Source organism: Rousettus aegyptiacus, unplaced genomic scaffold (assembly GCF_014176215.1).
Source record: "Rousettus aegyptiacus isolate mRouAeg1 unplaced genomic scaffold, mRouAeg1.p scaffold_m13_p_17, whole genome shotgun sequence".
Taxonomy (NCBI): domain Eukaryota; kingdom Metazoa; phylum Chordata; class Mammalia; order Chiroptera; family Pteropodidae; genus Rousettus; species Rousettus aegyptiacus.
Genome location: NW_023416292.1, coordinates 12399190 through 12420561, shown reverse-complemented (window position 1 = coordinate 12420561; position 21372 = coordinate 12399190). Strand labels below are relative to the sequence as shown.

The 21372-nt window shown below is 36.7% G+C and overlaps 1 protein-coding gene across 3 annotated transcripts in view; it reads right to left on the bottom strand.

The window, feature by feature from the left end:
* EDEM3 (ER degradation enhancing alpha-mannosidase like protein 3) overlaps positions 1-16742 on the bottom strand; it is a 51169-nt gene extending 34427 nt beyond the window's left edge. For 2 of the 3 annotated variants that reach the window (XM_016145608.2, XM_016145610.2), the window contains exons 1-5: positions 16396-16741; positions 13090-13135; positions 5002-5102; positions 4460-4499; positions 343-455 (exon numbers count right to left, since the gene is read on the bottom strand). In XM_016145608.2, coding sequence (XP_016001094.2) covers positions 343-455; positions 4460-4499; positions 5002-5102; positions 13090-13135; positions 16396-16556 — 461 coding nt within the window. In that variant the 5' untranslated portion in view covers positions 16557-16741. Of the gene's footprint in view, positions 1-342; positions 456-4459; positions 4500-5001; positions 5103-13089; positions 13136-16395 lie in introns of all 3 variants that reach the window. The other variant, XM_016145611.2, reaches the window with a different exon arrangement.
* Positions 16743-21372: the final 4630 nt, after the last annotated feature.

The window sequence follows — 21372 nt, the reverse complement described above, 5'->3', positions numbered from 1 at the left end:
ATAAAAATGTCATAAGATGAAACATGAATAAATCCTGTAATTCTATATTTTTAAATAATCCAAGAGCATTTCAAACTGTAATCCTATAAATGTAATTTGACTTAAAGAGGTGCTGTTGAAGGTTAGTAAACTACGTTGCTAGTGAAAACCCTGTGATGTAGTTCATATGCAAATGTTCAACCTAGAGTTATTTTTTAACAATATACAGGGATTACCTTTGATTTGATTCTGCAACTATTTCCAAAGCCTGCTGCTGTCTGTGCCTAACGAAATGCAAGCTCAGCCCACAGCCCCTGCGTTTTGTAATATCTCGACTTTTGTCTTACATACTTATATACTTACCCAAGAACTCTGATGTTTGTTTCGAAGACTGATACGACTACATCATTATCTAAATTAACATCTCTTAAAACTTTTCTCACTGCATCTTCAAATTCTTTAGTTTTATTTAATACCTAGAAGAAGATTATGAAAATAAAGTTCTTTCTATGAAGTCAAAGAGAAACAGCCTCAGAATGAGCTACTAAAACAAGTTAAAATATCTCTAGATTCTAAAAAGTGACACATACAAAATATTTCTATAATAAAAATGTGATATCTAAAATTGAAAAATTTGTAGTGGCTGATTACATTATAAGGAATCTTTTATGTACTTCTTTTTTAGATACATTAACATATGTGTCTAGGACTTCAAACTAATCATTATAGGAAGTGTTAACTGGTTTCTTCACATTTAAACCCATGACCTAGAGCTACATGAGGTCAGCTCTACTGGGATATAGTTGCCAAGACAAAACAACAAAAAACCCTCCTATTCATCAAACTTCACTGTGAAAGCTGCTATTCTCCGCAGAAAGCACATCCTTCAGGGCATTACTGCGAGTGACGCTAAACCCTGTGCCACCCGCCACCTTCGCCCTATGGATGCCCCGCCATGAAGGAGGCAGTACCATGCCATGGTCAAGAGCAAGCTCTGATCAGAATTTTGGCTCCTTCACTTGCTACCTTTCTAATCCCAATCGCTACCTTTCTAATCCCAATCAAGCTACTTTCACCTCTAAGCCTCTTTTTCAACTACAAAAAAGGAAATAACCACTCTCATAGGGTTATTTAAATGAGATAATAATGTATGAAAAGTATTTTTAGTGGAATGCCTGAACAGTAAGTGCTTAATTCGTTACTATTATTATCTTTATTACCACAAGGGTCTAGAATCCTGTTTGTGGATTCTTGCAATAAGCTCAATAAAGGGGTCACTACTTCGGTTGCTTTAATTTTTCAGTCTAAATCAAGGCCACACGATTAGATGTTATTTAGATCCTAAATCTATAAAAGTAGTTATCCTTTACTTGACTATTTAGTTTTCTTGTTTAATAATACTTTGTACTGCTTTACTTGATTTGATACTTACACTAAAAATTCTAGTTCTAGTATGAGTATCTGACTTATAAATATTATTTTGTTACTCTTACTCTTCTTTCTAGGTCTATCTCCTAAGAATTACTCCCAAGAATAAATCAATGCTGTTTGTTACAAAGGAGACTAAAGGTGGGAAGAGAATTCTCTTTGCCATTACTAGTTAGAAAATTCATTCTAACAGTTTCACTAATTAATGAGTTTCTTAAGCTCCTGGCTGACAGTAAAGGATAAACTCAGGTCTCTTCCTTTCTCCTATTACTCTTAATTTGTTTCAAAATCTTTCTACAGATTTCATGGTAATGTCAAATTTAAAGATAAATTTAAAGTTTCAGTGACTAACTTCATTATAATCAAAAGAAACTAGATGGCTAGAATTATGAACAGTTTAAATGTAAAGATCAAACTATGACATTAGAAATTCTACTTAACATATATGATAGTATGACCAAAATAAAAACAGCAAGGTGTGTGTACTGTGGCAAGTGATCTGTTCTACTAATATTTTCAAATAAATACATCACAAAGTGAAAAAATAAACATGAAGTAAAGGCAAAGTAAATTAGAAATATTAATACTCGTATTGATAAAATATACATAATAGCATTCCTTCTAAATGTAGGAACTTTCAAACTGTTCATTTAATTACTCTGCTTAAAAAGAAAAAAGAAAATACTTAATAATAACAATTCAAAAATGAATTTGTATATTTCAAAGCTATGATGATATACAATAAAGTTAATAAGGTTATCTTACTTCAAAAGACTGGTCTAAAGAATTTATAAAGTCTCAATTTTTAAATGTTTTGAAGACCTTATCAATCTTTCTTTCTGATTCCTCTTGAAGACAGCTTCAACTAATAGGAGTTACTTATCTAAATCTCAAGGAAAAAATCACTAAGGACCTTAGATACCTAGCCTAGGCCCTTCTGAGGTGAATGCAGGGGCCCAGAGAAGTTAAATAATTTGGTCAAGGTCGCACATATCAATATCATGTGATGATGTCTTGTTACTCGCTGCCACAAGGAGCCAGAACTCGTTATATCACACCTCTGCCGAGCGGCAGCAGCACCACCTCCAAGTGGCGGCTTATTAGAAGCACAGATTCTGGCACCCACCTTTGGTCTACTGGATCAGAACCTGCTTTTGAGCAAGATCTTTGGGTGACTTATAGTACACTGAAGTTTTAAAAGCATTGCATCATCGTACAGTGGTTCTCAAACTTTAACGCACATCAGAATCATCTAGAAGAGCATAAAAACAACAGGCTGCTGGGCCTCACTGCCAGACTTTCTGGTTCAGTATGTCTGGGATGAGGCCCTAAATCTGCATTTCAAACAAGCTGTCAGGTGATGCTGCTGCTGCTGGTCCTACGATCACATTCTGACAACCGCTGTCAAAGTGTACAACTGGTATAACTTGAAGGATATAATCCTTGTAATAATTAATGGCTGCTCAATTGGAAACCAACAGATTTCTAAATATAGGAAAGTTACACAGCTGGGAACCACCTTTCTCCTGCATGTCTGATAACACTGTTAAAAACACATACACTGTCTGAGGTCCACGCTCATAAAGATCAGCTATGAGCTTACAGAGGTGAGGGGAAACCTGCTACATGGAAGGATAAAGCCAAGGTAACAGAATGAGAAACAAACTTAAGGCCGCCTATAGTCTTTCCTCATACACAGGTAGGGCTCCTCACCCCCATGCCAAGGGAGACCTGATGTGCATAACTCACCTACAGTTACAAATGAATAACACCTCCTGGTTTCTCTCAGGGGAGTAATTTGTGCCTCCCAGGCTATTTTATTTATCTTTTTCTCTTCACCTATTATAGATCACCTAGGACCACTAAGCCAAAAATAAGGCATACAATATTCTCTCCCATTCGCATAGTCATTAAAATATAGTTTGCACATTCCTTTAATCTCTGAAAAATGAAGCCCCAACTTTTGAAACCCTGACCTAGCCAAAAAGACCTGAACAACTATAGTCTTTTCAACAAATAGGTCTTCTCAACCATGGCTGCATTGTATAAACAAATCGCTGTTTTAAAAGAATAAATAATAATGCCCAGCCTACCCCCAGAGCCATTAAATCAGAATAACGCGGGAGAGGGGCACTTTTTAAAGCTTCACAGGCAACCCTCCGAAGGTGCTGGTAGAGTTGAGAATCTCTGGTTAAGAAGGAACCAAGAAGGGATAAAGGGAGGAGTGGGAGAAAGGGGAGAGGTGAGAGAAGGGGAGGGTGGGGAAGGGGAGGCAAAAAGGAAATGCCCACTGAAATAAGAATGTGGAAACAACATTGGGAAGAACAACCTGGTTCTGAAGAACTTCTGCCACCCCAAAGATTTTTTGTTTTGTTTTTAAAGATATTAATCAGTACTTGAGATACTAACTCAAAGTTGAGAAATATGCCTTAAAGAAAATCCGGAAACATGCCTACTTTTATACCATAATGATGTGAGAGTAAAAAAGTAGAAAGATACTATATTTAGAAATCATGGCATCGGGAATTCAATCTTTCCCCTCTACTCACAAAAAGTTCCCAACTGAACTAAATAAAATTATTTTGTACCCCATGAGGTTGAAAAGGAGTGTGAGGACGTGATCACCTGCTGCTAAAAAAATCATTCTTGGGGCAAAAAAAATTTTTTATGAACATGACATATAAAAATTCTAATTTAATGATTTCAGGAGGATTGTGGCATGTCATTCTAGAACAAGAATATCAATGGTATTTTCTAGAATTACTTTCTTCCAATAGCTTCAATCTCCTTGTCCAAAGGTAAATGACCTTCTTAAATTAAGGTGCCATCACATAAGGTGACACACCTATAAATTATTTATCTCCATGATTCTACATAGTTTCACTTGCAATTATGTGATAATAACAGTGTGAAAGATTTATTTAGAAGCAAAGATCAGAACATCTTAAAATTCTGAAGGCTTCTACTTCAGACTTACTGTGTAATGATTATATTCATAATCCTTAGATGTGCATATAATAAAATAAGTAAATTCAAGAAGAATCAAACTTACCACAAGAGTGTCCAAGGAATCAATCAGTGTCAGGGAAAATCTAAGAATCAAGTATAATGCCATACAAAACATTAGAATTCTGAATATTTTATCCATTAATATATAAGCAAATGTACTGATACCCTGACATGTAGTTTCAATTAACTAGCTCTCCATGCACCTAGAGTATAATGTAGCCTATAAAGCATTGAAAGAACCTAAAAAGACTTAACGCCACATTTATTTTCAGGGTACCTACACATCCTTCAAAATGAATAAAAAAATTCATTAGCTTTTTAAAGCAGATAAAAATATTAAAACATCAAAACCTTATAACGTGTCAATGACATATACATTTTAAAAGTTACATCTATCTTAACTACTCAACTTTTCACTGATCTAAAAGGTAAACTGATTAATATTTTACAAACGATAACAAAGGGAATAAAGGAACTTAATTTAATACTTAACCAATCCCCCGAAATACGACTGTATACTACCTCTAAGACACCTAAGACTTGGGCACTTTGAAATGCCATGCCACCCCGTGTGTTAATACTTACTTTCCCAAGGCGTCATCAACATCGCCCCGACTTGGCTCCTGGCCTCTAACCCGACCTCTGCAGGTTAAAGGCATGAGTTCATCAGCTGGGTAAGCATGTTCCTGCAAGGAAAAGCTTAGTGAGTTGCTAAGGAAAAGAAGAAAAAGCATGCATCATTTAGAGAATGCAACCTTTTCACAGGTACTTAAAAATCAAAGGTAGTCAAAAGTTCAACTTTCCTTACAGTCTATGGAATCTTTTTAAAAATTTTTAGTTATAAATGTAATACATGCTTGAAAAATATGTAAGAAAATATTTAAAAATCTGAGAATCTGCTTCCCCTTCATCCATTCACTGTCCAGAGGTAACTACTGTTAAGAGTGGCATTTAGCCCTCCAGATTTATCCACATACATTAAAATACACGCACATATATCATTTAAAAATTTTATTGACAAACAAGTGCTCGTGTCATATGCATACGTTGCTCTAAAATTTGTTTACTTAAACCATGGTAGGGCTTTCCCATGCTAGAATTTTACAGATGTATTTTTTTTTTAGTAACTGTAAGTGATACTCTAATATTAGCTAGTGTTACTGAGTACTTATGCTCTTATCAGTGTTCTATACACTTTACTGTTTCATTATCAGACAGCCATCTGAAATAGATCTGATTACTGTCTATTTTATAAATGAGAAAACTGAGGCCAAGAGAAGCTAAGTAAGCCTATGTCATCCCACCAGGAAATGATGGATCCAGAATTCAAGCCTGACAACCTGAATCTAGAGCCTATACACATCATAGTCCCTTCTCCTCACAGTATTCCAGAGTACATACTTCCTTAAATTTATTTATTTATTCCTCTATTGATGAACATGTAGACTGAACTCTATTTTTCACTATATCGAGAATGCAGCAATAAACAGCCAAATGCATACATCTTTTGTACCTATGCTTGTATTGCTATTGATTAAATCCCTAGAAACAGACCCAGTGAGTCAAAGGTGTATTTAATTTTTGATAGCTACCATCAAACTGAAGACGTCAATTTACACTCTCCCTTGTTCCTCCTATACTTGCATGCTGTACTATTCTTAATTTCTGAAGTCCAGCAAAAATACTCCTGACTCCATGTCCAACTCTATCCTACTGCCTCTCATTAAACTCAGCTATCTAGATTCCAAACTCGTCGCACATTAGCAGCAGAAAAATAGAATAGAGGCCAGGAACATTAAACACATGGTCAACAGAAAAGGACACCCCCAGCCCCTAAAAAATAATGAAGGGGGCTGAAGAGTACAAAAAGCAGTGAAGACTGCAACCCTTTGGGTATTTAAAAAAGGTTCATGGCTCTATGATGATTTATTTTCCAAGGAAAGGATTCCAGGCAACAAATGTTTTGCTATAATTAGAATCCACATGCAGCTACTAAATTCTGAATTCAATATTTTATAATTTTAATATTACATATAATTTTTAGTATAAATTCCTAATTATTTTTACATGTGTCTTTTACAGGTCAAGTTCCTACTTTTTCAGTGTTAATTCCAAAGGAACTGTGATTTCCCAGAACGCACACTATTTTTATGGCTTTACAGTTTCATATTTAACACATATAAAAACCACTTAGAAGTAACTCAGGAAAATGTTTTTTAAACCCGCTGATGTATTTTGAAAGATACTCTGTAAGAGATCACTGAAATATTAATTTGATTTTAAAGCGTTTCTTTAAAATCAAGAGCTATTTAAACCACTGCTTATTTTAAAAGCTTCGTAACTACTATTTTTAGGGTTTTGTAACACACACACACAGACACACACAAATGCTGTTTTCTGAAATTGAATATGAAACTCCAACCCTAAGCTTATCTAGATAAGAAAAATATTAATAGCAACTACAAACTAGAATAATCAAATAAGGGAGTTTTGAACCAGGTGTGAAAATACTTTATATCCCTCGGTTTCAAGATTAAGGATAAAAACAAAACCACAGCCTTTTCTTTGGGTCAACCACAAAGCAAACTACAGTCAGTCTGCATAAATCCAGAATAATGCATACGTGGCAAATAAACAGCCATAATACACTTCAAACACCCTGCCTGGCTACTTGAGGCACAGTAATACTTTCCCTTCACAATGTACTGTCAGAACCAGGGATAAGAAATTCATACTGCTATGAATCAGAGCCACAAAAAACATTAAATAATTATCACTCAGAAATAAAACTTAGGTGATAGCTTGATATGAATTACACAGAACATGCACCTAACTAAAAGCAAGAGCAAAAACATAAAATATAACAAAACACTGTAGACTCTCAACATTGGATTCTAAATTTACTAGAGCTTTGAAGTGATACAACTGTCTGAAAACACTCAAATCAAAGCAGCATCAAAAACTGACTTTTTATAAAACCAATCCCAAAAACTAGGCAAAAGGAAGACTTCATTCTACTACAAACAATAAAACAAAAGGATTATTTATAAAAGTGAGTTGTTGAATACCAAATCTAATTAATTTCCAATAAAGTTGTGTACATTTTTAAATGTTTCATTCCAGATCCTTATTGTTAAATACCTTCCTCCCTCCTGAAGGCAGAGAAGATATTCTAACCTAATATAAAAACTAAATGACATTTACCATCTACCACATACTGCTAATTAATGATTGAACTTGCATAATTTATCAGTCAAATTTCATCCCAGGTCAAATTTTCCTATTGCCTTTTGTTCACTATTTATATTCACGTATTAAACCATTTTTCAGGTAGTTAAGATTACATTTATTTGGATTTAGCAATGATAAAATAAATCAAACTTACATAATTTTATATGAATAAATAATAATGTTATAATGAAATAAAGTCCTGCTATTAATAGATTTTTCAAGGAAGATTATATCAATAGATGCCGAAAAAGTATTTGACAAAATCAAATACCCTGTAATGATGAAAATTCTCAGCAAACTAGAAACTGAAAGGAACTTAACCTAATATAGAGCAGCTATGAAAACCAACAGCTAACATCATACTTAATAGTGAAAGGCAAATGCTTTTCCTCTAAGATTAGGACCAAGGCAAGAATCTTAACATAATACTAGAAGTCCTAGCCACTGCAGTAAGAATAAATAAAAGGCATATAGATTGAAAAGGAAGAAAGAAAAGTCTTTTTGTTTGCAGATGACATAACTGACCACGTGGAATAACCTAAGGAATCTATCTCAAACTGCTACTAAAAATGGTAAGTGAGTTTAGCAAGGCTGCAGGATATAAAACTGACAAAAAGGTTTTTGTATTTCTGTATAATATCAATAGACGACTGGAACTAAAATTTGAAAAACTACCCGTAACAACATCAAAAATATGATATATTTATGAATAAATTTAACAAAGGATGTGTAAGACCTGTATACTAAAAACTACAAAACATTGATGACATTAAATAAGTACTAAATAAATGGACAGGGCCCCATATTGGATTGGAAGACTCAATATTAAGTCAGTCTTCCTAAATTGAGCTATAGATTCAACATAATCCTCATCAATAGTGTAATAGGCTTTTTTTATTTTTTGTAGAAACTGACAATATGATTCTAAAATTTACACACAAAAAATGCAAAGAACCTAAAATATCCAAAACAATTTTGAAAAAGAACAAAGCTGCAAGACTTATACTGCCTTCTTTCAGGACTTAATATCATACTTAAGACATTGATATTGGTATACGAATAAGAACACTGGTTAACAAAAAGTAGTCCTACAATTGTCTACACACACACACACACACACACAAAACACATAAATTTATATCTTCCCTCCTCCTAGCCATTAGTACCACTTCTAAACTACTTTACTTATAGAATTATTCTTTCTGATGAACAAATTATCAAAAAGAACCATTACGCAAAAAGTTTCAAAAGGGGAATACAAAAAAGTTCAGGAGATGGATGGTGACAGATGCACAACCACGTGAATGTACTTAAAGCCACATAACTGTGTGCTTAAAAATGGCAAAAATGATAAATTTTATGTTATGTATATTTTACAATAAAAAATGTTTTAAAAAAGAAACATTGGGGAGGGGGGTGGAAAGTAATTCTAAGAAAACTTACATAAGCCTGGAAATCCACAATGAAGTTACATTTTAAAACAGTTCCTGTGGTTTGAATGAGTAAGATTAATCTTTCTTTGAATTGTGCTCTCACAGAATCAAGCTTAGAAGTGGTTATTAGGCATGATTCTATTAGTTAAAGGAAACCATGTTTACCAACTCTTTTAGAGTTTATTTGCAATGTTTAGGGCTCTACCAAAATATATTTTGCTTATAACAGTTCAGGCTGTCTAGAGTAAACAAGAAAAACACTGGAAGATAAGGATCAGATCAGAGTCAGATCCAAAAAGGCTCTGCAGTTGGTGGCCTAAATACATGTTATTTTGTCATCTAAATTAATCTGCATACTGACCTCAGCACAAATACTGAAAACATGCTAACAGAAGCCCTAAAGTGGTTGTAGTCTGGGGTTAAATGAAGTCACACAAGAACTGTCAAAACCACCAAATTTCATGTTATTTAGGGAAAAGAGAAAGTCATCTATGTAACTCACTGTGGATAAACTTCAGTCTGACAGGGGCTTGAGATTTGTCAGAGTTGTTATAATGTTAATATTTATTACCATAATTGATAAAATCAGAAAATTCTTGGATGTAACCAAGGAATGGCAAAGATGCAGTAATCCATCTAAAGCTGGCCGAGCACTGTCACTGCAAAACAGTATTAACAGAACCTGAGGAATCAAAAAAGGAAAGGAAAAAGACACCCTCAAAAGGTACATGCCTAGAAGAGGAAAGGATATGTACGTTTTAATGAGTTGTGAGTTAAAGCCTAGATGAATTTTAGAAGGGCGATTTCAATCTCAGGGAGAGAATGAATAATGAGTGACAGTAGCAGTTAGGAGCAGTAGTAGTAAACTCTTACGGTGCTTCCTGTTAGTTCTACACATGAATATTAACTTGTTTAAATCTTATGACAACATGGTGAGGCAAGCAAACCATTTCAGAGAGATGAGGAAGGAGCCTCAGGAAGATCAGGTAACCTGTGCAATGTAACCCAGCTAGGAGGTGGCAGAGCCACTTCAGGGTGTCCTGCTCCATTTCCAGGGTTCCTGCTCTTAATCATATTCTACTTACTGCCTGTCTTTGGAAAATGCCACTGTTTTCCAGAAAGCCAAGAAGGTTAAAACGAACTGATCTAACTGTAGACTAGACTAGAGAGTAGTATTAAAAAGAATTAGAAAAAAGTAAAAAGCTTTCAACATTAAAGGCCACCACGTGCCAGGCATTTCACATTTTAGCACACTAAGTGACTAACTACAACAAAACAAACTAAATATGAAGAGTTATATATTCCAAAATTCACTATAAACTTGTATTTTAAATGAAGTTTATTAAATGATTTCTTTGAATTTAAAAGCAAAGAGGCATCGCAATAATCAAATGCAAAAAAGTAAGCACTACTTGATTATACCTTTCACGAGAATTCAATTCTTTCAAAAAAATTAATAATTGTTTATACATCAGGCACAGGACATATAAAAAATGAACTTATTAAAAATTAAAGAAAATGGTCCTTGTTCTCAAAAATCATATACTGTAAAAACGCTTTGCCATTATCCCCATTTTACACATGAAGACAGTGCTCAGAGGAGTTAAATGACCTGTGGAGGGGCCAAGCTATTAAAGAGCTAAGATGGGATTTGAACTCAAACCCATCAAACCCCCAAATCTATAAACTCTTACTCTACAGCAAGCTAATAGTGCTTCTGAGTATAAGAACTAGAAAAAAATTTCAACTGCTTTAAAACAACAAACACAGGGCACCTGGTCTCTATTTCGTATTTTAGAACTGTTTCATGTTAGTTGAGAACTTGTAAAGGGGAAGTGTAAATTCTAGACTAAATCTTGCATTACAAACCTCAAAAAATAAAATGAGCACAGCGTGAGTACTTTTAAGAGTCACTCATACTGTAAAACAGTTGAACATTTTAAAATATGTATTGCACAGACTGCAGATGGGTGTGGCTCCACCAGAAAAATGGAGGGGAGTGTTTATTCCAGGGGTCCCAGTCTTTGGAGTTGAAATGCCTCTCCTTTAGATTGTGTAGGTGGGCAGCTGTAACAGAAAGTTACCTGGATAGGATCCAATAAATAGAAACTGGCCTAGGAAGTCCTCTGAGGGCTGCTCACAACACCTGCTCTGTCACAAACCCATTTATTAAGTGCGCTCTATTACAGGAAAAGTGTATCGATAAAACTTTCTACTGTTTAATAAGGGACAAGATATTAAAGATACTGTGATTTATAAAGAGAGTACTGGATTGATACAGCTATACACTATTTTATTCAACTTTGGATCCAAAAGTATGCATTTATGAGATGGCTAAGGTTTGAGGGTGTAGCGTAGATGTACTTGGCCACCTCAAAACCATTAGCCTACATTTGTTAAATTATTCGTTGCCCAAACTGAATTAACCAGAGATAAATGATTTTGAAAGAAATATTATGAGAATGGCTGAGGTCTTCAGAATGAATTTAAGTCTACAGCCATGCCACCCTGAACAAGCCTGATCCTGTCTGATCTCGGAAGCTAAGCAGGTTAGTACTTGGATGGGAGACCACCTAGGAAGATCAGGTGCTGTAGGCATAAAAAAAATAATAAGGAATTGTAAGCTGTAAGGTCAACCAAGGGGTGCCTCATCTAATAAATAGATAGATGATAGATAGATAAAAGAATAAATTTAAAACTGTGTTTTCAGTCTGGGTAAAAATACTCCAAACTTCATCACATCATATTCTAAAAATATTTATTAAGGACTCAATACATACTCTTAAAAAATGTATAATATAAATGGGAACAAAGATTATCAAATATAAAACATGTTTAAAAATACAAAAATGCATAAAATATATATGCTTATATGTTATAAAGATAACGTTAATACATGAGGATGTTGGGGTAACATATAATGAAAAATGGATTCACAGAATCAGCTGAAAAAATATTTAAAGTAGAATCAACTTAAGTTATCTGTCCAACTTTTCCCAACTATGTTTTACAGGTCTTAATAATAAGAGAAAATATGGGTGATATTTTAAAAATGTAAGAACAAGGTCATAAGAAGTGATTATCAGAATAATTTGATCAAATTCTACAAAATTATACATAAAATTTTTTTGGGGACGCCGAAACTTGCTTACTAGTTCATCTTTTTAAAAAATTTTTTAGAAATTCTTTTTGCAGTTTAAGATCATTTTACTGAAAGGTAAGAAGCGGGGAGAGATGGAGGGTAGCCATGGCCCCCGAGCTCCACCATGGGAAGCAGACCCTCCTTCCCACCTCCCAAGGGGCTCCCCTCAGCCAACGAGGGGATTCACTTATTAACTGTGCTAAAAAAAAAAAAAAAAAAAAAAAAAAAAGTATGTAACATAAAAATGACCATTTTTTGGTTTAGCAGCATTAGTTATATTCACTGTTCTGCAACAATTCTCCAGAACTTTTTCATCTTGAAAAACTGCAACTGCTATTTCATCTCAAGTGAGCACTAAGACACTAAAACAGTAATGGATCAGCGTATCAGAAAGCAAAACATATTTAAATCAAAGCCCATTATGAGGACATAATTTTGACAGACATTAGGTGATAGTTTGTCTCTTTTAAGCAACGGTTTTCTTCATAAAGTATTATTGTAAATAGATTGATTTTTTTTTTCCACTTAAAATCATTTCCCGGAGGCCAGGGATCACATCTTATTCATGTTGACATCCATAATATCTAGCTATGTAAAGCACTCAATAAACATCACTGGTAGCATCAAAGGAAACTGTTTAAATACGAAGATTCATAATCTAATTCAATTTCTTCTTACCTATTCAATAAATTGGTTCTCTAAGAAACCCTACCAGGAATATTCTGTTAGCCCATATTTGTACTATTTTTTAAAAGCTTCTTTTAAATAAAATGTGCTATTAATTCAGGTTTCAAAATTCCCCATTAACACTAATCACATAATACTCAGTTCACATAAGTGGTAAATAAAGATAAGCTTTCTACTTACCATATAGTTACCATAGGCATGATCAAACATTTCCAGTACTTGATTCCTAATTTAAAAGAATAGAAATGGAAAAAGTTAAATATATTCTATTTGCCTTTCAAAAAGTTCATACTCCTTCATAAATAGATGCCAATAAAAAATCAAAGAAAACTTTAGTTACAAAGGGACCTAAACAGATTCAGGAAACACCAGTGTTAGCAGAGCTTTCATGAACCACGAAGAACTGAGCCAAACTTTTACTATACCAGCAACTCATGTAAAATTCATAATTTTTCCTAAAAAAAAAAAAAAGATTGATGCATGTCATGCAGAAAGAAGGAAATCTGATGCTGAAAAACAATAACCTCTTAACAAAAATTATTTAACATATCTGTCCTGAAAGGCGGAATACTGCTAGAGTCCAAAGAAACAAAACTGTTACCATTTATTGTTTATACTACATAGTCCCTCAAATGAGAGGGGTGGGTATGTATATTAATATGAAATAACAATACTCTATAAAGCCTCTGCCTTCCCCTTAAACTGAATAAAATTACTAAAGTCTAGTTTAATACACCTGTCATATGTTCAAAAGATACAGCTGATGATTTTATGTACTCTCAACTTAAAAAAAAAAACTGTCAAAAGTCAAATTAATAATATTCATCTCTAAAACGAGAAAAACTAATCCTCAAAATGAGATTTGTATGTTTTGGCTAACTTTGTTTCTCAAAATCTCCAAGATGACTATTTAAAATGAAGCTTTCTGATCCCCAAATGATATTTACTAAGTCAAAATCTGTAAGGTTGGGAGCAAGGAATCAGTCTTTCAATTAAACATTCTCAAGTTTGGGGGCTTGACGGCTATAGAAAAAGCTACAAAGTTAAAGTTATGGCTAGAAATGCCAAATCTCTCAATAACTAGCAAGGGAAAAAAGAGTTTAATAATCTTTTGTTAACTCTTACAATTATGTGTGCTTCTTCATTTTTAAAATAATTTCTGTAAGTCGGATTTTCTCAAGTTATATCGCCTGCCAATGTGCTATGGAAATTCGACTGTTTTACATTTCGTTTTTTTTTTTTTTAATTGAAAAGATAACATTAACAACTGCTGTGACATTTAAAACACAAAAATAAGAACAACATATTCCAAGAAAGATGACATTTGACCAGCTAAATAATTCCATAAACTATAAATTGCAAGCAACTAAGCAATTACCATTTGTGACAATTTCAGCCTTTACCATCATTTGGTTGGAGGGTCAGGAAAAGGGGTGAGGCATTTTCTTTTTTATCAAAAATCAGTTTTTTTTTTTAAATCACAGTTAAACCTAATGAAAATTCCCAGAAGCAAAAGCAGTCAAGCAATTGTGTATTTGTGGTTTATAGCTCTAGACTCTTATTCTACATTTGCACTAGAGTAAAATTAACAAGCCTAAATTATTGTAATTTAGTTTTCATAAATGATCTCAAAATTTGATCAGAACTGGTTGGACTTCTTCAGTTAAAAATTAACTGGTCAAAGATGAGTTACCCAATGACTTTTCTTCAAATAAAATTTTTTAATAAAAAAGAAAGAGGGAGGAGTGGTGGTCAAATAAGATACTTGCTATCCTTAGCTGATTTGAGGTCCTTCTCTTTTGAGGTCTTTACAGAAGTGCAGGTTAGTGGAGAGAGAATGGGCTCTGAGGTCACATAGACCTGGGTTTAAATACTGGCTCCACCATTTACCAGCTCTGTGACTTTGATCAAGTCAACTATTAGTCTCAATTTCCTCATCTGCAAAATGGGGATCACACCCACCTCATTAAGAAACAGGGAGGATTACAGAGATGACATGTAAAGTGGCTGGCACGGAATAGTCAGTAAAACAGTTATCGATGATGCATGAAATTCATAAACGGACAAAATTTAAGATACTTATTGGTAATTTTGTCTTGATAACTGATACTATATCTTCTTTCAAGCATCTTTCATTGCTATTTTATTTAAAAACTAACACAAGGCTCTTGCGACCACTTAAATAAGGAAGTATATAAAATAAAACCTGATGGTTCTACATCACCTCCATCCTAACCCCAGAAGGTAATCATCTTCCCATGTTTTTTTTTTTGTTAAAAAAACAAAAACAAAACGTGGGATGGTACTATACACATTATTTTACAACTTGCAATTTTGATTTTGTCTTGGGAATAATATACCCTGGACAGCATTCCAATGATCTACCCCTCCTTTAATGTCTGAATATCATTCCATAACATGGATGCTCCAAGGAAATGTTTCATTTCTTCAAAATGCACATCCTTGTACACCTATCTCTACATTGATAGTACTTTTATTTTTGCAGTATAGATTCCTGGAGATGAGGCTGATGAATCAGAGTAAATACAATTTAAACTTTAGGAGTTGCAGCAAGTGTAACGCTCACAGAGGTTTTTTCTCACATCTCAACTAGCTAGTGCGCTATCCATATGTTTTGTATTTGCTAAACTGATGTTAAGAAAAGAAAAACTCATTGCTTTAATCTGCATCTTTCACATTTACAAGGTTTAGTTACTTTTCATGTTTATTGACCATTTGTATTTTCTCTTGTGTGAATTAACTATGTCCTTTGCCCATTCTCTACTGGTAAATTAGCTTTTTTCTTAATCATTTGTGGGTTCTAACATATATTAGGAATACTGACTCTGAATTAAATATAATTGATAATTCTACCACACTTTCAAGACTGATTACTCTGAGTAAAGTGAATACCTGGTATACTTAATTGGGGCTTTTGAAAACACCATAGAGTATTATCCCATTATACAAACGCAGTGCAATAAAAGCACTGCAAGGAAATGGTAACGTGTAAAGTTCAAGTTCCAATGAACGCCCCCCTTTCCGTAACAGGTGTAAACATTACTTTTACAACTACTCTAAGGTCGGCCAGATTTTCCCAGCGGGGAGCTCACTTCTATGAGAAATCTAACCATACCAAAGAGGAAAGACAACCGCAGGACTCTCCCGCGCAACGACATGGACTGTAGCCTCCGTCACGAGCCACTGACATGGCAGCTGCGTTGACACACCCCGGCTGGCCTCGGGGAGCCTGCACATGTCACAGACGGCCCCGGCGACACCCCGACAGTACCCCGAGGTCGCAAAGCGGGCAGAGGCTCCCACCTACTCGGACCCCGTCCACCTTGCCAGGGGGTCCCCACGAGGCCACAGCCGTCCCATCGCGACAAGAGAGACTACTTACTGTACGCCTGGGTCGCAATGACAGGCGCCTCGCCTGCAGTCAGCTTCAAGAGGAAACCCACCCCAAGATGTCCAGCACCTTACCCAAGCTTCTGCTTCTCCTCCCTACTCATGGGCGCGGCCCCCGCCGTCCACACGGACGTGGCCGACACCAGGCAGAGCGCGGCCGTCGCCGCCACCAGGCTCCATGGCGTTCGCTGGGGGACCGAGGACCCAGAGCCCCGGCCGCTGCCGGCTTCGCTCATGGCCCCGCGGTTCCGCGCACGCGCAGCTGCTACGCCCGGCCGACGGGACACATCGCCGGACGCCGGTGGCAAGGGGGCTGCGAGCCGTGCCGAGGGCGGGATGCGGAGCAACGCGAGCGGCCGCCGTCGCCGAACTATTTCCCGAAGCCACCAAGCCTGTTTCCAGCGCCAGCGCTGCCGCCGCCCTGAGCTGCCCGGAGCGCCTCCCCCAGCTTTCCGGTGTCGTAGTCTAGGAAACCGCCTCCCCCAATGCTACTTCCGGGTAGGGCCCAAGACCTCGGGCCTCGAAACCAATGGGGACCGGGACGGAGAGAGGCTGGCTCCGAAGACGGAAGAGAACACTGGCCGGGAGAAGGGAGACGTGGACAAAAGGCGGGACTGGGGAGGGGCCTTTCGCTCGGGCCCTCCTCCGACCCGTGAACTTGCGACCCGGAGACTACCGGTCCCAGCGTGCACTGCTTCCTGCCGCGCGGTTCCTCAGTACGAGTCCTCCTGGCGAAATTTACGCGCTGGGTGGGCGCGCTGCACCCTGGGACGTGTAGTCCTCCGAGAGTCACAGGCTACGGGGAGCCTGCTGTCCCCGGCTCTCTGCCGCCAGCCCTTCCTCCTTGGGTCAGCTGTTTATCCCTCCTGCCGCGAATTTCATTTCCCTGAAGGCAGGCAGGATGAGGCTGACACGTCCTCAGGTCGGAGCGTACACCTTAGGGAATAGTGTTGGAGTAATCCTCTGCCCGCAGAGAGATTACAAAACAACCGCAAAAATGAATGGAGCCTTTGGCGGCAGTGCCCTGAGAGTTTTACTTGCGTTCTCTCATGCACTCTTCCCAACCCTAGTAGGTAAGTATCGCCACCCCCATTTTGCAAACGAAGAAACCGAAACTAGAGAAGTAAGGTAACAAGCACTGGTCACACTGCCGGATTAGAGTCCAACCAGCCTCTATGACTGGAAAGCCCTTGCATGTAACCACTGCACAGTACCACGAGGATGAAGGAAAGCACGTGAAGCCTCCTACTTGATTAAAAAGTTATCTAAGATGCTCACTGTAAGGTAAGTAAGTGCTGTGAGATGCAGAGAAATTTAATGAAGGCGATTGCAACTTTCAGTTTATTTCGATGACTGAGTCCCAGGCTAGCCACTTATAAAATGAGGCATAGGTTCCTCTTGAAAAAACCACATTGTTTTTCTCGTTTGATATTTCAATAAGTAGGTGAGGAGTTTAGGAGCTCGGATGTGACCTCTGTGACCACAGGAAATCACTGACTTATCCCCTCAGGAGCAGTCAGCTCTCCGGAAACTTTTCTTCCTTGATCTCTGTCACCTTGCATCTTCCACTTCCCTCTCAGACAGACCATTCAGATGACCCTGATGACTCTTCCTTTATTCCCTCTTCCCTGCATTTTAAGGTTTCCTTTTTGTCTTTTTTCTCTCGGATACTCTGTTCCTTGGTGATTTCTTCCACTCACATGGATTCAACCATCATATCCCTGTGGGCGATTTCTAAATCGACATCTGTCCTCATCTCTAGATAAACATTTTCACCTCCCTCATAGAAATGTCCTTCTCTCTGGCCCAAGGGTTGTTCAAATGTTACATGTTCACTGGTTCATATTAATGCATCAGAATCATCATCAACTCATCCTCCATGGTCCATGTCCAGTTAGTTTCCAAATTATATAGATCGTACTTCGATCATTACCTTTCTTTCCACTTGTACTTTTGCTCAGTTCCAGCCTCCGTTACCTCTTCCCTGAACCATTGCAATCGCCTCTTAAATTATTTCCCTGCCACCGTACTTTTCTCTACATTGCTATTAGAGTTGACATTCGAGGACATCTGCAAACCCTCTAAACATGTCATCCCCCTTCCACTCCTGCCCGGCCCTCAAATCCTATGCGGTAGGTAACAGATTCTCATGTTATAGCCTTTCTATGCCTTTACCATCTTATCTTCTCATCTGCCCCACCATTTGTAGAACACTCACTACCCAGTAAGTCTCAGATTCTATCTCTAAAAATCCCTTCCAGAACATTCCAGTCATTAGAAGTCATCCTTTCCCTTGTTTTTGCATTGTATTGTCATTATTGTATTTTTCACAGTCAGCCATGTTCACTAGACTGTGACCAATTGGAGGGTATTGACGTTAGCTTATTTATATGTATGTTCAAAAACTCAGCACTCTGCCTTTCCTGTTACAGAGCCTCAGTAAATGCGGAATATACTTGTTTCCTTATTCCTTCGGTTTCCTTATCTATAAGGTGAGACTAATATAATTTATTTACTTAACATAGAGGCTATGAAAACACATGAGGTCATTTCTGTACAATATTTCATTTTGTCCTTTTCATGGACCTGCATTACTTTATTGGTTCCATCCTGGATCCTCTTTGGCAGCTTTGATGATAAAGTTAGCTAAATAAATAATACCCATGAATCGTTCTTAGCTCTGGCATAGATAACATAACAAGCTAAAGGTCAAAGCCAACCATCCAGTTTTTGAAAACTAGAAACAAAGAAAATAGAAAAAGAAGTCGGTGACCTTCAGTTATACTGAAATGTAGTCAAGTCAATTATTTGTAGTGGATTATTGGCAATAACTGTTTTCTTTATCTTCCTAATGTTCCATGCCTTTATAAGAAGTGAAAACTGAAGAGGGACTATCATAAAGAAACAATATTCTCAAGAAAGAGAAGTACTGGCTTTTAATGTTTAGCATTTTTTTTCTTCCTTGGCTTATTCGTTTTCAAAGTAACACTGCATTTTAAAAGGGTATAATGAGAACCTAGAATATGTTCTTTGTTGATGTGCAAAATAATAAGCATCTTTTTCTCCCTTCCTGAAATTCAATTCCTAGTCAATGACTGAGTCCATGTTTCACTAATCTCTGTAAAACTATAAGTAGAAAAAGCTTGTGTGGCCTAAAAAGCATTGCAGCTTATCATATCTAAGGTGGAGTCCCTGGCAGTGAAAGAAAAATATATTCACAAAGTGCATTTCAAAAGAGGACCATGTTAACCCCTTAATGGAAATACTGGAAATTGTTAGTTAATTGGCAATTTATGGACACTGGAGAAAATGTACCTTCGTTGCTTTAAAATCTACACACATTATTTTAAAACCAATACAATAGTGATTATATATATATATATATAAAGTTAAGCAAGAGAGATCTTGGCGTGTGTTATGCAGGGAGTGCGGGGAGACACACTGGTGGAAAGCATTAAGGATAATAAGGGTAAAGACTTTTAAAGAATATGGAAGAGATTTTAGATGTGTAAAGCCCATTAAAAATGATAAGAGCCATTTATAAAGTGCCCTTTAACCAGTTAAGAATTCGTTTGCCCAGCCTGTGGCTTATGTAAAATATGTTTGCTTACCTAGTGCTCTCTTTACTTATTTGCCTGGGTGGATCAGTAGTTAGGGAAGAGCAGGAGCCCTGGTTAGAGTCATACAGACTCACAAACACCAGGGAGAATCTCCCCTTTAATATTATGGTTCAGAAATAGTTCCAGGAGGCTGCAGCCAGCTATGTGACGCTGACCGTACAGCAGCAATTGCCCCTAAATGATGCGCATTCTTTCATATGACATCTGATTATTCTTAAAACTCCGGTGCAGAATTTGGGGTGGTGATTTTGTCATTCTTCAAATCACTTTTCCTATAATTCGACAGTGTGGAATTTACAGAACACTTTTCTTCTTGAGAACCCAATATTGCAAACATTAAAAAAAGACAGTACTTAGATTGAAGATGCAAATGTGAGTTTTTGTTATGTTCGTGGATTCCTAAAATAGGCTAACTGTGAAAAACCTGTCCCATTATATTTTTAATTTTGCTTATTTTATTTTATCTATCAACTCCCTAAATACTATGAAAAAATAATAGGATCTCCTTGGAGAGGTGTTAAAAAACATCATTATTTTGTCTGAGCCTTGGGTAAATTTTATAATTATAGCGGCAGCCCAGCTTATCTTTATGGCTTTCCTTTTTCCTTTCTCTTCTGTATGAGATGCATAGAGACGATGCGCGTTACTAGAGATACTGCAAGGCAGCTTCCCTTGACGGTACTTAAATCTCCTGGTGATAAGAGACACAGCTAGTAAACAGTAAAAGCTGTAGTATCAGTAATTACAGTTGCTCCTGGAATAAAAAATAAAATAAAATAAAAGGATTCAATGTAATAGGCTTAACATAAAAGTACTAGAGAGTTGTTATTTACTATTCCACGTTCAGACAGGTGGAGTCTGTTAGAGGTCGAGAAGAAAATTTAGTGGTTTGCAAAGTTATTTAATTAGGTGAATATTAGGTTTGGTGAGAAAGCAGGGGAATTATGAGAGAGGTAACCCAAGGACGTGCGCTGCACACGGGTTAAGCAGAAATGTTCCCCACCACTTCCATTCCTCCAGTATGCCGGGGAAGCTGGATTTTAGAAACCATCTTTGTGACTTTATGAAGCTTTTTTTTTTACTGCCAGAAATCTGATTCATGATTTCATTATTGGTATATTCTAGAACTGTACTGTTCAGTGTGATAGTTGTGGTGGCTGAAAAATTGACTCTTACTGGAAATTACTGTTTGACTATCACTAAGGGCACGTAGGCCTTTGATTATAGGAACATAACATTCTAAACAAGCTTTCTGCTTCTGTACCCCTGCTTACGCACCTGACCTGTGAGTTGACAGGTAGTGAATAGAAGAAAGATAGACCTTTGTGTTTAGACAGAATGAAGAATGGGATTTTGGGCTTAAAAACCCTGTACCTCTACATTTCGGGGCTGCTTAATTTGGGGTCTGGGTATCCCTGGCAGACCCAGCTGG